Source organism: Mauremys mutica, chromosome 25 (genome assembly GCF_020497125.1).
Source record: "Mauremys mutica isolate MM-2020 ecotype Southern chromosome 25, ASM2049712v1, whole genome shotgun sequence".
NCBI lineage: Eukaryota > Metazoa > Chordata > Testudines > Geoemydidae > Mauremys > Mauremys mutica.
The window spans coordinates 5,586,547-5,602,629 of record NC_059096.1 but is presented as its reverse complement, the minus strand read 5'-3'; the positions used below and the strand labels follow the sequence as shown (position 1 = coordinate 5,602,629).

At 51.5% G+C, this 16,083-nt stretch overlaps 1 protein-coding gene across 2 annotated transcripts in view; it reads left to right on the top strand.

The window, feature by feature from the left end:
• The window catches only part of SKAP1 (src kinase associated phosphoprotein 1), a 224,680-nt gene that overhangs the window by 195,830 nt on the left and 12,767 nt on the right, over positions 1-16,083 (top strand). For both annotated transcript variants that reach the window (XM_044999131.1, XM_044999130.1), the window contains one exon: positions 9,983-10,095. In XM_044999131.1, the coding sequence (XP_044855066.1) occupies positions 9,983-10,095 (113 nt within the window). The remainder of the gene's footprint in view (positions 1-9,982; positions 10,096-16,083) is intronic.

Below are 16,083 nucleotides of genomic sequence, written 5' to 3'. Positions count from 1 at the left end.
GACTTAGAATCCAGCAGCTCGTTTCATGGCTGCAAAGATCTCAGTTGTAAATGCACGTGCCGCTGCTCTGTCTTCCCTTGCTCTGTTTGCAGCAGGCGATCGGGACCAGGGAGCACTCGGAGAGGGAGCCAGGCTTGTAAAGTTCAGGCCGCAAACGGGAGTGGGGAGAGAGGGAGAGAAGCGCTGAAAAACCATCAGGAAGAGCGGAAAGTGAGTCACGGCCAGCAAAGCCGAGAGGAAGACGGAGCAGGGTGGATCTGTGTCCTGGAATGTTGGAGGCACCAGAAACCCAACCCCCCAAACCGCCACTGCAGCGCAAGCTGCCTCCACAACATGTGCCTGGAATCCAGCGTCCCCGCCCCTGCTTTTTCCTTAAGAACCCCTCGGGTGGGAGCTGAGCGGAAGGTCTGTTTCCTGCCCAGCTCCCCCTAGTCCCACCTGCTTCTCTTCCCCATTGGGCGTCTGCCCCAGCCACAGGAAAGAAGCCCTTGTGTGCGAGCAGCCTCGGGCGGTGCAGCTTGGAGCTTCCTGCAGCCCCATTCCCTTTTTACAGCTCCGTTCAGGAAATCGCGGCCTCCTGGCCAAAATCTGGTTTGAGACCCGCCTCCTTGGGCTCTTTCCATGGGGCTCGCATCCCAGAATTTAAAGGAGGAGGTTTAACCACACGAGCAGGGCAGATTCAGCCAGGTTGAAAGCTTTATTCACCCCTCTGCGCACACCAAAAACCCTTGGCCGTTAAGGTCTGAGTAGCTCAGATCTGGGTGGCTGTCACGTCACGATGCACCCTGTGTGCACGAGAGGAAAAGGTGCCCACGTGGTCTGTACAACGCCTTGTGTCTGCTGGCTCAGTGCACGTGAATATGCCTCTGTCTAGTGACCTGACTGGGAGACTTCAGTGATGTACTTGCACAGTGGAGTCCCCCCTTTAGCTCAAGTGGCGGTTTTGGTGCTGAAGGTCTCAGTCCTGAAAACTTGTATCAGCCTGTCTGTCTGTGGCTATGCTGTTTTACTTACCTGCCACCAACTGTCCTAGGCCTTCCGGGGTTGGGCACAAGTAGGGTTGGTCGGGAATTTTTGTCCAAAAGTTTTTTTTTTTTCCATTGGAAAATGCCAATCAATTGAAACCAGAACTTTGCATGGCAGGGAATTGTTCGGACAACAATTTTGTCAGGAAGGTTTCTTCCAATCCAGGGTGGAATTTCTGGACAAAACAAGAGAGCCGGGACTGGAGCCTTGGGGTTTCCATATGCCAAGTGAGCGCCCTGAAACGAGGGAGCCGGAACTGGAACTTTGGGGCTCCCATATCCCGAGCGAGTGCCCTCGTCACCCGGATATTATCCGTTCTGGGATGCCTCGCTTGCTCTCTTTCCATGACAGATTTCCAGAGCTCTCTGGTTCCTCCTAATGGGGAATGAGAACAGATTTTGAAACCTCAACATTTTCCACAGAATGGAATTCTTGTTTCCCAGCCAGCCCCGGTTACAAGAAGCCGGACGGGGTTTTTAGCTCAGGCCTGGCTGAACAAGTTCTGCCTGCGACGGAGTCTCCCCAATGTTGCTGTGAAGCCGCAAGCTGAGCAATAGGTCCAGCCAATTCCCCCGGCCAATATAAGTCCTTATATCTCCTGGATGGTCATTCCCTGACCAGGAAAGACCTTGAGATGGACCATCACTGCTGCAGGGTCACTGGCTCACACTGCCAAATGAGTTGGAGTTCCAGCTCCTTGCAAAGATCGGGGTGAAGGAGAATTCTTCTGAATGTTTCGTTTCTGTGGTGCTGTTTTCCCACCTTCATGCCCCACCAGCATGATGAGTTATTAGGCCACTGGAGCATATGGCTGCTACAGCAGGTACGAGCGCCCCAAAGCTTCGAAAACAGACGTCGTCCCGTTATTTATAAACCATGCTTTGATCATGACACAAAGCTGCGCTTTCATCCGTGTAGGAGCAAATGCAGCTGACTAAAGAGAGAAGGCAGAGGGGAAACAGAGGGAAGGAATATTGGAGGGGCACGTTCGTAAAAAAATAAATCAACCTAAGCAAATAAATTAAAATCAAATAAACTAGTTCCATTTCCCCACTGAACTTCCTAATTCTCTCCTCAGAACTGGCTCCTAGGAGGATGTTCAAATGTATAATCAACCAGAAGCAGCCCCTAATCCTATAGCGGCAGCGGTGTGTAGTGGGTAGAGCACTAGAGTAGGAATAGGGAAGCTTGGGTTCTATTTCTGGCTCTTCCAGTGACCTTGGGTGAACCACTTCCTTTCTCTGTGCCTCCATTTCCCCACACCTCCTGTCTTATCTATTTAGATTGTAAGCTCTTTGGGGCAAGGACTCTGTCTCACTGTGTGTTTGTACAGCCCCTAGCACACTTGGGCCCCGACCTCAATCTCCGAGTGCTCCGGGAATACAAATCATATTTCTTCCTTGGATCAATTCGGTCTTTGGCTGCCCACATGCAGCTCCCACAAGATGGCACTTCTCTTTCCTGACTAACCCCTACTGACGGGCTTAGGCTCAGTCTGTGCAGAGCAACTGTGTTGACTTCTTTTTCCCGGCACTGAGGGAAGCACCATTGTTCAGGGAGGTGCTGGCCTGGGCTACAGGGAAAAGGTTGAGGTCCTTGGAACAGGTACAGGCTGGGTTCGGTCAGCTAAGATCCTTGCTGCTGAGTGGCTTCCATTTTTCCCTTTCTATTTCCAGGGTCCCTTTTCAGTTATTAATGTAACTTGGAGACTTAAAAGGGCTTGTCTACACAGAGATACTCAGGAAAGTTAATCCGAATTAACTAAAGGTGTGAATTTAAAGTGGCTTAGTGAAACCACATTAAACCCCTATGTGAACAGTCCTTCAGAATTAAGGCGGTTTAGCTCCCTAAAACTGGGGACGTGAGAGGTGCCGGTAGGAGTAATGCACCCAAGTCCCACTGAAACTCAAGGCCCTTACGGCACCTAACTGCTGTCAGCTCGGGGTTTTTAAAGGCCGTGTTTCCCACGGTTGGCCTTGGATTTTGTTGGCCCAGCTTGCGATGCCTTGAGCCTGATGCTTAAGAGGGAATGGAGTTGTGAGTGCTCTGAAAAATAGACCCCAGGCATCTCAAGCGGGGGAACCCCAAATAAGAGGTCACCCTTGAAAATGTTGGCCTGTCCCACTTGGCAGCCATTCTGATGCCCTGCTCCTATTCGTTAGTATCTTCCTTGTGGTGCTAAATGTTCGTCATTATAACTATTTTAGTTATTAGCGTGGTCCTGATTTGCTTTAGGACCTGTCCTTTTCCATGCTGAATAATATATTAGTCTCTTGCCTCTCAATTGCTGGGCAGGATTTCAAGGGACAGGGTTGTGGCATTGCTGGAAGCACTTGTCTCGGTGCTTTAGTCTTGTATTTTTTGTTCTTCAGTCCAAACGGAATAGAAGACTAATTAGGTGGAGTGAAGTCCTTGAAATGAAAGCTGAGAGGCTGGGGGTTACAATGGGCATTTTTCTTAATTATATCAAATGGTCAAAACGCCAGATGAGCATTTGGCTAATGTAAAACTTATTGTTTCTCATTTCCGAGAGCCACAAGGACACTGTGAAACCAGCCTCTCCCAGCAAATCAAACTGAGAGCCGCAGTCTCTTCTGGCCAGGAGTCTCGTTTTCTTCTCTTAGCAACTGGTTCCTTTTAACCCCTGTGTTCTGAGCTAGAATTAGCTAAGGGGGAGGTAGGGTAGCCGCATCTGTGAGGCATTTTACCAGGACAGGCACAGTCCAGTTCCACTGCTCCACAATCACCCGCAATCTCTGGCTCCTCCCACGATCCACAGCTCCACCCTCTCCTGGAGTAGCAGGATGTTTCTGCTCCAATGAAAACAACAAAAAATGGTTGCTATTCAGACTGCCATTGTTACGCTTCAGAGTTAACGGCCACCCCTGAAATGAACAGGGGCAACTTGCACTCCTCCCTTGACTGTTGTTTCAAGCCGTGCAGCTGTGGGAAGGAAAACATGGCAATAGCCCCGTTTGGATGGTTTTCTTCATGACTATTGAGCCAGATTCTGATTCCCGCTTATGTTGATGTGAATCGGCCGCAGCAGCTGCACTGAAGTAACCAGTAAGCAAATTGTAAGCAAATACAAAATCTAGGCTTGGTTGGTTTGTTTGTTTGTAATGGAAAACTAATTTCTGTAGAGACAGATGGGCCCATCTAGGTGCTGGTATGGCATATGACCGAGTGTAGGCTCAGCCTCACCCCCGAGGGCAGTGGCAGCTGGGCTTAGTAATGAATACAGGATACAGGAATGTGAGATTTGACAGACTGGATCAGATCCGAGGCCCATCTAGCCCAGTATCCTGTCTCTGATTGTAATCGGTACCAGCTGCTTCAGAGGAAGGTGGAAGAACCCTGCAGTAGCAGATGTGGGATAATCTGCCTTCCACATCGGGTCTCATGCTGATCTCTAATAGAGATTGGTTTCAGCCCTGACACATGAAGGTTAATATCCCTTCCAAAAAAATGTGTTGAACTTACTTCTATCTCTGATTAGTCTTTCTATCCATATAAATTTCCCTTCCCTTTCTGAATCTTGTCCCTAGCCGCCGTTTGCCAGAAGCTGGGAATGGACGACGGGGGTTGGATCATTTGATGATTCCCTGTTCTGTTTATCCCCCCTGAAGCACCTGGCATTGGCCACAGTTGGAAGACAGGATACTGGGCTAGATGGACCATTGGTCTGAGCCAGTGTGGCCGTTCTTGTGTTCTAAGCTCTTGGCCTCAACAACTTCTAAGAGCAACGAGTTCTGCAGTTTAATCAGATGTTGTGTGGAAAAGTATTTGCTCTTATGAGGTTTAAATTCTCCAACCTTTTAATTTCATCCAGTGCCCCCTTTTTTTCTCGTGTTATGAGACAAGGAGAACAGATGTTCCCAATCTAGGCAATGTTGCCTAGTGGGTAACGCACTGGACCTGGGACTCAAGAGAATTGGCTTCTACTCCAGCCTCTGCCATTGGCCTGCTGGGTAGCCTTGGTCAAATCATTTAATCTCTGTGCCTGATTCCCCAGCTGTAAAATGAGGAGGAGGAGGACGCGCTTTGTGATCTGTGAATGAACAGTACTACATAGGAGCTGGGGATTATGATTACCGGCTCTAGACTGTTCATTATATTACGTCCCCTCTCATTCGGATCCACTCTAAGGTAAACAATCCCAATCTTTTCCATCTCTCTTTGGATGAGAGTTTTTTCCGGGCCCTTGATCATGATTGTTTCCCATTTCTAAACCCTCTGTAGGACAGCAATAACCACAGTATCCGGGTGAGGCTCATCACTACTTTTATGTTACGTTTTTGGCCGTAGTGTTGTAGCCCTGTTGGTCCCAGTAGATGAAAGAGCCAAGGCGGGTGAGGTCAGGTCTCTTTTGTTGGTGGAAGGTACAAAACTTCTGAGCTTTTCGGAGCTTTTCCTCAGGTCAGGACTCAGAAGAAGAGCTCTGGGAAGCTTGCGAGCTTGTCACTTCCGCCAATAGGAGTTGGTCCAATGAAAGAGATTCCCTCACCCACCTACTTTATATAAAGCCATTATAGTCTCTTCTACCTACTTTATGTAAAGGCATCACAGAATCCTCCCCCCTTCTATTCCTTATGCAACCTAACATCTGAGCTTTTGATGTTATTTTTCAAACCACAGCTGCGCATTGCACGGAGGTCTCCATTGAGCTGTTTATAATGATGCCCAGGTTCCTTTCCAGAGTGGAGTCAGTTAATTTAGATTCCTCTAAGGTGTCACAGTAGTTCCATGGAGCATTATTTGGCACTTACTGACACTGCATTGCAGTTGCCATCCTGTTGCCCGTTACCCTCGTTTGGTTAGGGCTCTCTGAAGTTCCTCGCAGCCCTCTCTGGTCCTGATTAAGCTAAATAACATTTCACCATCTGCAAACGTGGCTGCCTCGCTGCTTACCCGCCTTTCCAGATCATTAATAAAGACAGTAAACTTGTGGTTTTTTCCAAAGCCCTGTCATCCGAACCCCTTTCTTCTGCCCGCGCTCGGGGAGCAGGAAAGGATTCAGATAATGCAGAGATTCGGATAATAGAGCAGAAACGCCCGCCTCCAGGGTGACCACCCTGCTGCTGATTGGCTCCTGGAACAACATAGGGAGCCCTCTGCAGCCTGAGCAAGTGGGGCCATTGCACAGAACAGCTTAGCCCCTGCATGGTTTCTTTAGATCTCCCCTATGGGCCTAGTGACTTACTGGTTTTTAAGTGATGGATTCGCTTCCTCTTCTGCCACTCGACTTCCAAAATTATCTCTTTTTTTTTTTTTTATGACCAGGGAAGAGCAAATCCAGGGTAGGGATCTCCAAAGCCGCCTCGACCAAGTGGCGAAACCCGACACACATAAACCATTGAGCTTCTCAGCAATGTCCTTATCTTCCTTAATTGCTCTCATTAACCACTGATATCCAGCGGCCGCACTGGTTCTTTCGGTAGTAGAGCTCCCCCGGAGGAAATGGTCGGTGGCCCCAGTTTCTCCGAGGATGTCTGCACTGCAATCAGAAGGTGTAATTTGCAGCGGGTGGAGGTGTGTCCGAGCTCGCTTGGATCGAGTTAGCTCACTAATATGCGCCGAGTAGCCGTGGTGGCCCGGGCTAGCTGCCCAGGTATGTAGCCACCGTCCCAGGCAGGACTGTGTTCAAGCAGCTGGCCCATACCGGCTCCACCCATGCCACCGAGGTTCCGCTGCTATTTTTAGGGTCATCAAAGCGTGGCCGGTACGCCTACATGTGCTGCAATCACCTGTACAGACCCTCAGACTTCTTACAGTGTGGAACATTGTATATTTCAGTCCCAAATCTCCTTCCCACCCCCCCACGACATATTGGGGAAATAATAAACCTGTTATTGTCCGAAGAGGGAAGCACACTGAATGTGGCCATCGCTGTATTTAAACCTATTTGTCAGTGATTTACTTATAATGATCCGTAGGATTCCTAATATTTTAGTTAATAACCTGAGCAATTTCCACACACCCCCCCAAGAAGTTCCATCCTCCTGGAATATGTTTTGTGTCTCCTGTTTCTGCAAAACTGAGTGGCGTCGTGCTCCACGAGAGAGAACCAGCAGGGCTGGGCTGGGTCCCTTCCGCTGGTACTGAGTTACTCTGTGCATCACAGTATTCGCTGCCTTTTAGTTCCCTTTAAAAATATGTTTGCACTCGTTCCATTTTTTTGCTGCCCCCTGCTGTCTGCCATCCGCTATTCGCCTTGTGATGAGATTCTGCCTGCTGATACTTCCTCTGCTTCAGTTCATAACCGCTGGGTCCTATGTTTTATGCAAGCTTAAATAACCCACCAGCTCCTATTCTTTCTATTCCCTTCACAATCTTTGCCCTGCCACCAGGTTCCCCCTTTAATATTTTTCCAAAGGATACAGACCTACTTTCTTCCAGCCTTTCTACTTAAGTTCCCCAAGTCCCTGAGTCATTCTGTTTGTTCCCTGCTGCATCATTTACCCATCTCTGTAATGTCCTTTCTCATATTTAAGTGATCAAATCTGGGCACAGCTCTCCAGATGTGCCCTTACCATTCAATCCCTTAGATCATATTAGAAACATTTCCTGCAACATGTGCTCAGTATTTTCTATTTACGCCTCACAGGCCTGATTCCCCGCCCTGTCACACCAGTGATTTCCGGTCGGTGGTCGAAGGAGGCCCCTTAGCACTTTGTTTTATTGAAGTTTTTTTTTTTTTAATTTATTGGGCCACAGAGCTTGGGAGCTCTCAGTATCCCAGCATCTTGATCTACCCCTTTAGGACGCTCTCCTGCCTCACCCTCCATCAGGGAGCGTGGGCTAATAGGGGGGCTTGGGAAGTGAAGCTGCTCAGTTCTTTTGTCTCTGCTACTGATTTGCTGAATGACCTTGGGTGAGTCACTTCCTCCCCTTCTCTCTGCCTCAACTTCCCTGGTTGTAAAGTGGGCATAACGATACTGCCTCAGATGACAGTAGCTACATGTTATCGCCTCTTCTTGGGCATGAGAGTTCTCTCTCTTTTTCTACAGACCACAGTTTGAGGCTTAAGTTTTAAGGCATCCCGGGCCTTTGAGGGTTTGTCTACACTGCAGGGTAAGCCTGGGGTTTGAACTCAGGCTCAAGCCTTCCCCTCCCCCCCCAATCAGGCTACACACACATCATGTTAATCAGGGTCCCAGCGACATGGGGATGGAGGGTCCATTCCTGAACCAGGCCGGCACCAAGGGCTCAAGCCCTGTCGCTTTGCGGTGTAGACAGTCCCTCTAGACTCGTGCTCTGGGAGTCCTCCAGAAGTATCCCACAATCCCCCAGGCTGACTTTTTGTGTCCTCTGGACAGTCAAGTTTTGCCATACTGCCCCACAAACGAAGGGCTAGAGCGGCCACACAGTGGGAGGACACTAGGAAGTCTGGGGTATGGGAGGTCGGACGCGGGCCTGCACAATACAGTGTAGACGCTGGAGCCTTAGTTTGGCCAACTCGTGTTCTACTCACCCTGGGCTCCCGCTGCAGTGTAGGCAGACCCGGAGGCTGCATGTTACGTCTACCCTTCACTCTGGGGGGGGGGGGGTGATGCCATGGCAGCAGGAAGGGCGAGCCACCCCGACTGTGAGCCTGTCCGAGACGCAAGGCACGTACCCAGGCTGCGATTCCCTCCCACTGCTGCTACTCTCTGTTTGAACAACACTCCCAGCTGGAAGTGGAGATACACTCTTAGAGTGTGAGTGTCTCCGTCAGCTGCTTAGTCCAGCGAGAATAAGAGCCCACAGCAGAGAGAGAAAGTCCTTTAGCTCAGGTGGTAGGAGCTTGCTCTGCTCCTCCGTATTCACTGGCTGTGGAGGTGGCCGCAGGGGAGCCCTCCATAGAATATTAGGGTTGGAAGAGACCGATCTAGTCCAACCCCCTGCTCCAAGCAGGACCAACACCAACTAGGAGAGAGGTGTCAGTGTTGGTTGATTAGAAGGTGGTAGGGTTGCCGATTTTGGTTGGACTTATTCCTGGAGGGTTCATCGCATGACATCATCTTTAAATAAAGGTGAATCTTTAATTTCTGGAGACTTCCAGGACAATCCTGGAGGGTTGGCCACCCTAGAAGGGGTGCCCCTGAACAATGAAGTGAAACCTCCAGCTTGGTTTCTCAAATCAAGCCGTCTGTCCCCTTCCCCGGCAGCCTCCTCCCAGCGGTGCTGTGTAGATATCTGGCATCACTTCATGATACTTTCCTTCCACAGTCCTGGGCTTGAACCAGCCGCAGCTTCCATGCTTGGGACTTTGGGCTAGACCGGGGGTCGGCATCGCCTTTTTACTGAGACAGATTTTTGAGGGCAAATGGCTTTTTTGAGCAGAATGAAAACTTACCTGGAAAACGTTCCCCGGGGTAGAAACTTTCTGGTTTTTCACCGTAATAAAATCTTTGATTAAAAAGGAAACATTGGGGGGAACCATTTGATTTATCAGTTCAGTTTTTAGTAAATATTTTTGGGTTTAAGTATCGGGGGGTAGCCATGTTTGTCTGAATCCACAAAAACAACGAGGAGTCCGCTGGCACCTTAAAGACTAACAGATTTATTTGGACATAAGCTTTCGTGGGTAAAAAAACCCACTTCTTCAGATGCCACATGAGAAGTGGGTTTTTTACCCACGAAAGCTTATGCCCAAATAAATCGGTTAGTCTTTAAGGTGCCACTGGACTCCTCGTTATTTTGGGGCTTGTCTTTTCAAAAACCTTTTTGGTTTAAAAATAATGTTTTTGAACCCACTTTTTTTTCTTTCCATTTTTAGTGAAACTGGAAAATTTCACCTTTTTTTTAATAAACAAAATTTTCAAAATTTCCTACAAGAAATACTGGAACTCTTCCAACTGTTCTCATTGGGACTCACTGCTGAATGGGTTCCTAGTGGCCCCTAGAAACCAATCCCCCTGGGAAATGGGGGAACCCTCTGGTAATTGTCCACTGTTCTTACCTCTCTCTCTAGGCCTTCGCACAAGAGATTATGCAAACTACTACCAAGGCATGTGGGACTGCAGCAGCAATCAGCCAGATGAGCTGTCTTTCCAGCGTGGGGATATCATCTACATCCTGAGCAAGGTAGGGGACAGTTACACCACTCCGAAGCTAGGAGGATTCATGGCCTCTGAGCTTAATGGGCCAGATGTGGAAATCGCATCGGTGTCTAGGTGTTTACATGCCTCTTCCCCAGCACTGCAATATCTGAATGCCCGTTAGCAGCAGCAGGAAGACAGCATGAGCAGCAATGTGAAATGATTGCAGCCCAGCTTTCTCCTGTGCCTTGCAGCCTGGAGAATGAGTCATGGAAGGACTTGGTCTGACACCTGGAAGGGAGCCCAGGTTCTTGCTGGCTGGTAGCACAAAGAGAGATTGATGTGTCCAGGTTTCTGTACTGGCTCGGGGCGCTGTGACTTGCTAAGAGCTTTTGGGACTGAATCCAGGATAGATTCAGACCCGGATGGTGCTTCCTGGCCAACCGTATTCTGCAATACTCTGAGAAAGCAGGCGGGTGGGCATGCATAGTAATAATCCTTTGCCCTTCTGTAGTGCCTCCTGTCTGCACATTGCAGACACGAGTGAATTAAACCTCACAGTCCCCCTCTGAAGTAGGTCAGTATCATCATCCCCATTTCACAGGTGGGGAAACTGAGGCACGGAGCATGGCCGTTTCCTCGACAAGTCAGTAGCACGTCGGGGGAAGGGAACCCAGGAGTCCTGGCTCAGAGTCCCGTGCGCTAATCACAGGACAACTTTCCCTCCCACGGCTGGGAGGAGAGCCCAGTTTTGACTCCCCGCCCCTCCCCCGTTTGGCTCGTACTGTTCTGTAATGCTTCCTCCCCTGTCCCAGGCATAAGTGCCTGGTATTTAAAATGCCCCCAGGCAAGATGTTTCTCCATAATGGAGTCTGTGTGTGGTAGTGCTCTAGAATTGCAGGGGTAATTGAGTTGCTCAGCCAGGTGTGACCAGGCCTTTCTTTGTCAGGCGCATGCAGGTAAATAAATTAACTGTGTGCACTGTGCTGAACGTGCCCGTGGGGGAAGGGGGACGGAGTCAGGATTCTCAGCCAGGCTCCTGTCTAAGGCGGGGAGCAGGGTTGTAAGCGACCTCTCTGGTTCTTCCTGTTCAGAAGAGGCCCGGAAGTGGCTGCAGGGTGGGCACCAGCTGCGGTGGTAGGCCTGGTCCGGTTCGCAGTGACACTGGAGCGTGCGAAGAGCATGGCTCTGTCACCCTCTGATGAACAGCTTAAGGGGTGTTTTGTATGTACAGCACCTAGCACAGCAGGGGCTGGTCTGTGATTTGGCCCCAGGGGGTTGCTCATGACTCAGGCAGGCTCCCAGCCCCTTCCCTGGATCTCGCATCACTCAAGCACCAGTTTCCGGCAGCGTTAAGTTTGTCGCTTCCGAAAGGCTCCCTCGGCCAGAGATGAGAACATCCTCTCTTGGCTCTGCCAACAGGTTGCCGTACTGGCCCAGGGGGCCTTCCCCATTGGGCCTGGATGGGGCGGCAGGTGTTTTTTGGTCCAATTGCTCAGCACGTGAGTCTGTCCCGGGAGGTTCTGCTGAACCGAGCCCCCGCACTCCACCGGTGAAATCTGCAAATCAGGCCCTCTGTGACTAATGGGACAACACCCAGATGTGCCAGGCTTTGCTCTGGTTCTCTTGGTGCTCCAGGTCCAAAAGGGAGGCACAGCTCCAGGGCTGTGGTTGCATGACCGGGGAAAACCCCCTCTTCCAATGGGAATCCTGAACTTGTGTCATACTACTGGCCCGAAGGGGCCCGATCCTGGAAGGAGCCGGGCTCGGCCTGCCAGCTCCCACTGGGAGTTGAGGGTACTCAGCACGTTGTGGGAAGCAGGCCCTTTGGGAGCACAGTCCCATGGATCAGATTCTGTCTCACTTCAGGAACAGGGCACCCCCCACCCCCGCCCCCAAGCTTGCTTTCTTGAAAGATTCTCCCAGGCTGCAGGTCTGGATTAGGGCCCTGGCGACCGTGTGGTTTTTATAGGGAGGTGCCGTCTGAGCACAGGAACTCCTGTTTCCATTTCCCGGCTGCCACTGATTCCCTCTGCGGGCCCTCGGCCAAGCCATCCCGCTCTCTAAGCCTCACTCTCCCCATCTGGACAATGAGATGACCCTTGCCTATTGCCGGGCAGCTGTGGGGGGGGTGGACTAACCACTATGTGTAAAGTTCTCTGAAGGGGACGAGCGCCGCTCAGCCCAGGATGGTTATCCAAGCAAAGGATCTGGATTGCCCCGGTCTTAGCAACTGGAGATTTCCGATGGTGGAAATGCCAGTGATCTGATATCCCGGTGATGGGCGCGGTCTAAGAAGCAGAATAGAACGCACGCAGCAGGGTACATGAGGGCAGCTCCGTGCGGGCGTTGCTGGCCGCGTGTTTCTCCCACTCGTCGCCACAGGAACTGGCTGTGCGTAACCTTGTCCGGGCTGATTCAGGAGCTCATGTGGAGCCCTGACTCTGAGCCAAAGGAATTCGCCCAGGGTCTCGCCCTGATGAGCGTAAGGACCCAGTGGAACACCGAGATCCTATAGGAACCTATGGAGTTCCCTTCTTAGCTCCGCCCCCCTTTTTGAGAACCCCGTTTTGGCCTTCTGCTTCTAGGAGACCTCGGTTTTAACAGGATTAGCTGAAGGCTTTAATCCCACTGTGGGCTGCTCTGCGCTGGGTCTGATGGCGAGCGGCCCGGTTGTTTCCTTCTGGCAGCAATTCTTGGCCCTTTCCATCCGGGGCTTTCAAAGCACTTTCCAGAAGAGGTTCACTCACCTCCGGTCCCCACCGTTTTGCCGACGAGCAAGCGGAGACGCAGCCACGCTCGTGCTGGGCGCGCAAGCCAGACGGCCGGAGTTTTGACCTCGCCTAGACCCCGGGGTGCATGGGGAGCGACTCCACTGAAATCCGTGGAGTTACAGCTGTGTAAAACCCTCCTGAGAGAGTCAAGGTCTTGACTCTCGGCCTGGTGCTCTGCCCACCCCGGCCTCTCTTCTATGGACTCTGTTTGGGGATCAGCCTCTGCCGCCCTCCGCCCGCACCCCAGCGCAGGGAATGCAGCTTGGAACCACGGCGGGGTTTTAACTCTCTTCAGTGACTCCAGATTGTGACTCTTCCGCTGACTTCCTCACACGTAACCGATTGGTCCTGAGAGCCTCTCTCTCGTAAATTACTTCACTCGACGGATGCTCGGGACCACAGCAGAATCTGAGTCGGAATTAAGCAGGGGGAGAGTGGGGGAGGAAAAAGGTGTTTGAGAAGCCTGTTCATTCAGCTGCATTTTAATTTCCTTTTCAATCTTGCCCCAATTAATTCCCCAGAATTAATCTCATCGAAGCAAACTCCGGTTTAGTGGTGCGGTCGCTCTGTCTGAACATGAAATAGTAGCTAATATAAAAATCCATCTGGTGTGTTTGAAACACATGCTGGCTGCTGCTCGGGTCCTGTCTGACATTTCGAGCATCGGCAGCGGGGGGGAAGTGATTTGGGGGTTAGTGGACATCGGTAGCTGACTAGGATTCAGCAGCCCAGCACGCTCAACCTTAGCTCTGGAGCGCAGGGCACCGGGGCAGGAAGACTCTGATTGAGTTTCCAGAAGGGGGTGTAGAAACTGGGTCCCCACTGAGCACACACGCAGAGGGGTAGCATAGTCTAGGGGTTAGGGCAAGAGACTGTAAATCAGGGAATCGGGATTATATTCCCTGCTCTGGCAAGTGACTCACTGGGTGTCCCTGGGCAAGTCACTTTGCCTTTCTGGGCCTTCGTTTCTGGATCTGCAGATTGGGGCTGTTGCTACCTACTCACCATCCAGCAGGGGTGGTGAGGCTTGATTCATTAATGTGTGCACGGTGCTTTGAGATCCTTTGTTGGAAGGCACTAAAGCAGGTGAGTGGCGTTGCTGCTATTGTGTTTTCTCTGCTCCCGACCACATGTCTACTTATCTGTAGAGTCTGTCGTGGCCGTAAGTAACCTGAAGCAGCAAGGTTAGCCGCTAAACAGATCGGTGTGTCAGGTCCCTTCCCTCTGAATCCCACAGAAGCATGCGCACCCCTTAGAAAGGAAATGTGCAGCGGCCCTGCCAGAGGCCTGTGGCATGGGGCAGGGAAGCTGGGCCTTCTCTCTGCAGCTCCGGGTTCTGCCGAGCTCCAGCTGTTGTCGTCTCATTGTGCTTGGCATGAGTGCCGCAGTCCCCGCCTGCCCCTTGGAAGTGGAAGGAGTCCAGCGGCAATGCGCCGGTGCCCGCTAATCCCCAGGACGGGCATAGCCTGCAGGTGTTCAGCTTGCCTTGCCTGATCTGCAACAGGATGGCACCGGCATGGCTCGGCAAGCACCGGGCCTTTTCGCTGCCCGTGCCGGTACTAAAGCTGGCTGTCTTATTGGGACCGCAGGCCAGAGATTTGTTGTTGCACATCTGGCACCGGGAGTGCCGCGGGGGCCTTCACCGGACTCCCGATGCTGTGACTATTGCCGGGGCTGGTTCCATTCCCACTTGGAACCTCTCTGGGCCGCTACCAAACCTCCAGCGTCGCTTGGGCCCTGGGCCATCCCGGTGCCATTGTGCGGCACATCTGGGCCGCGTGACGGGCCAGCAAAGCGCGGTTCCACTTCCCCGCCCTTTTCCCGGCAGCTAAAGGACGCCGGCCCCCTTTCCCCCGGGCCCGGTGATTTGTACGTTCTGATAATTATTTGAGCGCTGTGAGACTTCCTATTTTAAGTGGACTTAGTTGGATGTGACACGCAGCCCATAAAACCGGAGAAGTTAATTCTCTCAATTGCTTGAAATGAAAGTGTACTGGGGCGGGGGCGGGGGGGGAGAGATGTTTTTATTCCTTGGAGCGAAAGGAGGAGTTTAGTGACATCTAGTGGCCCTTTTTTGTCACTCTCCAGCAACTGTACTTTGTGGGGGTGGGGGCGCAGGGGGAGAAGGGGGGGGGTGTCTGAATGGCACAATGAACCTGATTGCTGCTTGTCAAATAGCTATTATCCACCTCTGACCTAACCGGAGGGGAATGGTATCCGCAAATCTCTCCCCCCCACCACATATTTATTGTGGGCTGGGAGGGGGAAGCGGAAAACCGCCCCCGGTCCTGTGTTAACAAGCCGCCGTGCGCCGTGCTGTGATGACGGAGGGCTGTGATGGTGATGATGGGGTTTCGCACCCATTAATAACCCCGATGGGAGGCTATCGAGTGAGGAGGGATGGGGACGGGATTTGGGGTCAGCTGGAAGGCAACGGTCATACACCGGTCAAATTCAGGCGAGGGCTATTCCTTCCCCCCCCCACCTTCCCCCCAGACAGGAACCAATCGTCCAGAACAAACCCCTGGCAGCCTCATTCCTCCCAGGTAATTTTTATAAATGAGAGGACACCCATTCCAGAAGAGGACAAAAGGCTGGCTCGACCTGCGAGCAGGCAGCACAATGGCACATCTATGATGCCCCCGCTGCCCAGCGGCCATTTATTATAAACCCAGAAAGAACGAAAGAAACCCCCCCGACATTTCCAGTCGGGACACTCTATCCAAACCCCGCTGCATTTGTCCTCCATCAACCCCACACCTGCCCACCTATCCTGGATCCTAAGCTAGGGTCCCGATAGTCTGGCTTTGTCTTAGATAGGCAATATTACCTCCCCGTCCCGATTGTTTCCCCCATCACCCTACCCAGAGCAGGTACTGAAATAGGGCTAGAGTCTGCTCTCGATTGCAGTGCAGTTGCTCCGGCGTCCGTGTAGAGCAGACAGAGCAGGATCTGGCCTTTACTCTGGAGTGCAGTGGTGTAGATTAGCTCAGAGTATGTTCTTTGCGGTGAGTTCACCCTGCTGCTCCCAGGAGCAAAATTTTCCTCCTTTCCGTGGAGGTTCGCCTGTGTCTCTGGGAGGAGAAATTCATCCTCGATCTTGGGGTTCCCCTGATATAAGCGAGATCGGAGTGTGTTCTTTGCTATGCATTTACGCCGCTGCAAGTGAGATCAAAATCTTACACACACCAGCCTCCCTTTAAGTCTGAACATGACCATTTTCCAGGAGCGTACCAAAGAATTTACCCAGAACTGTGCAA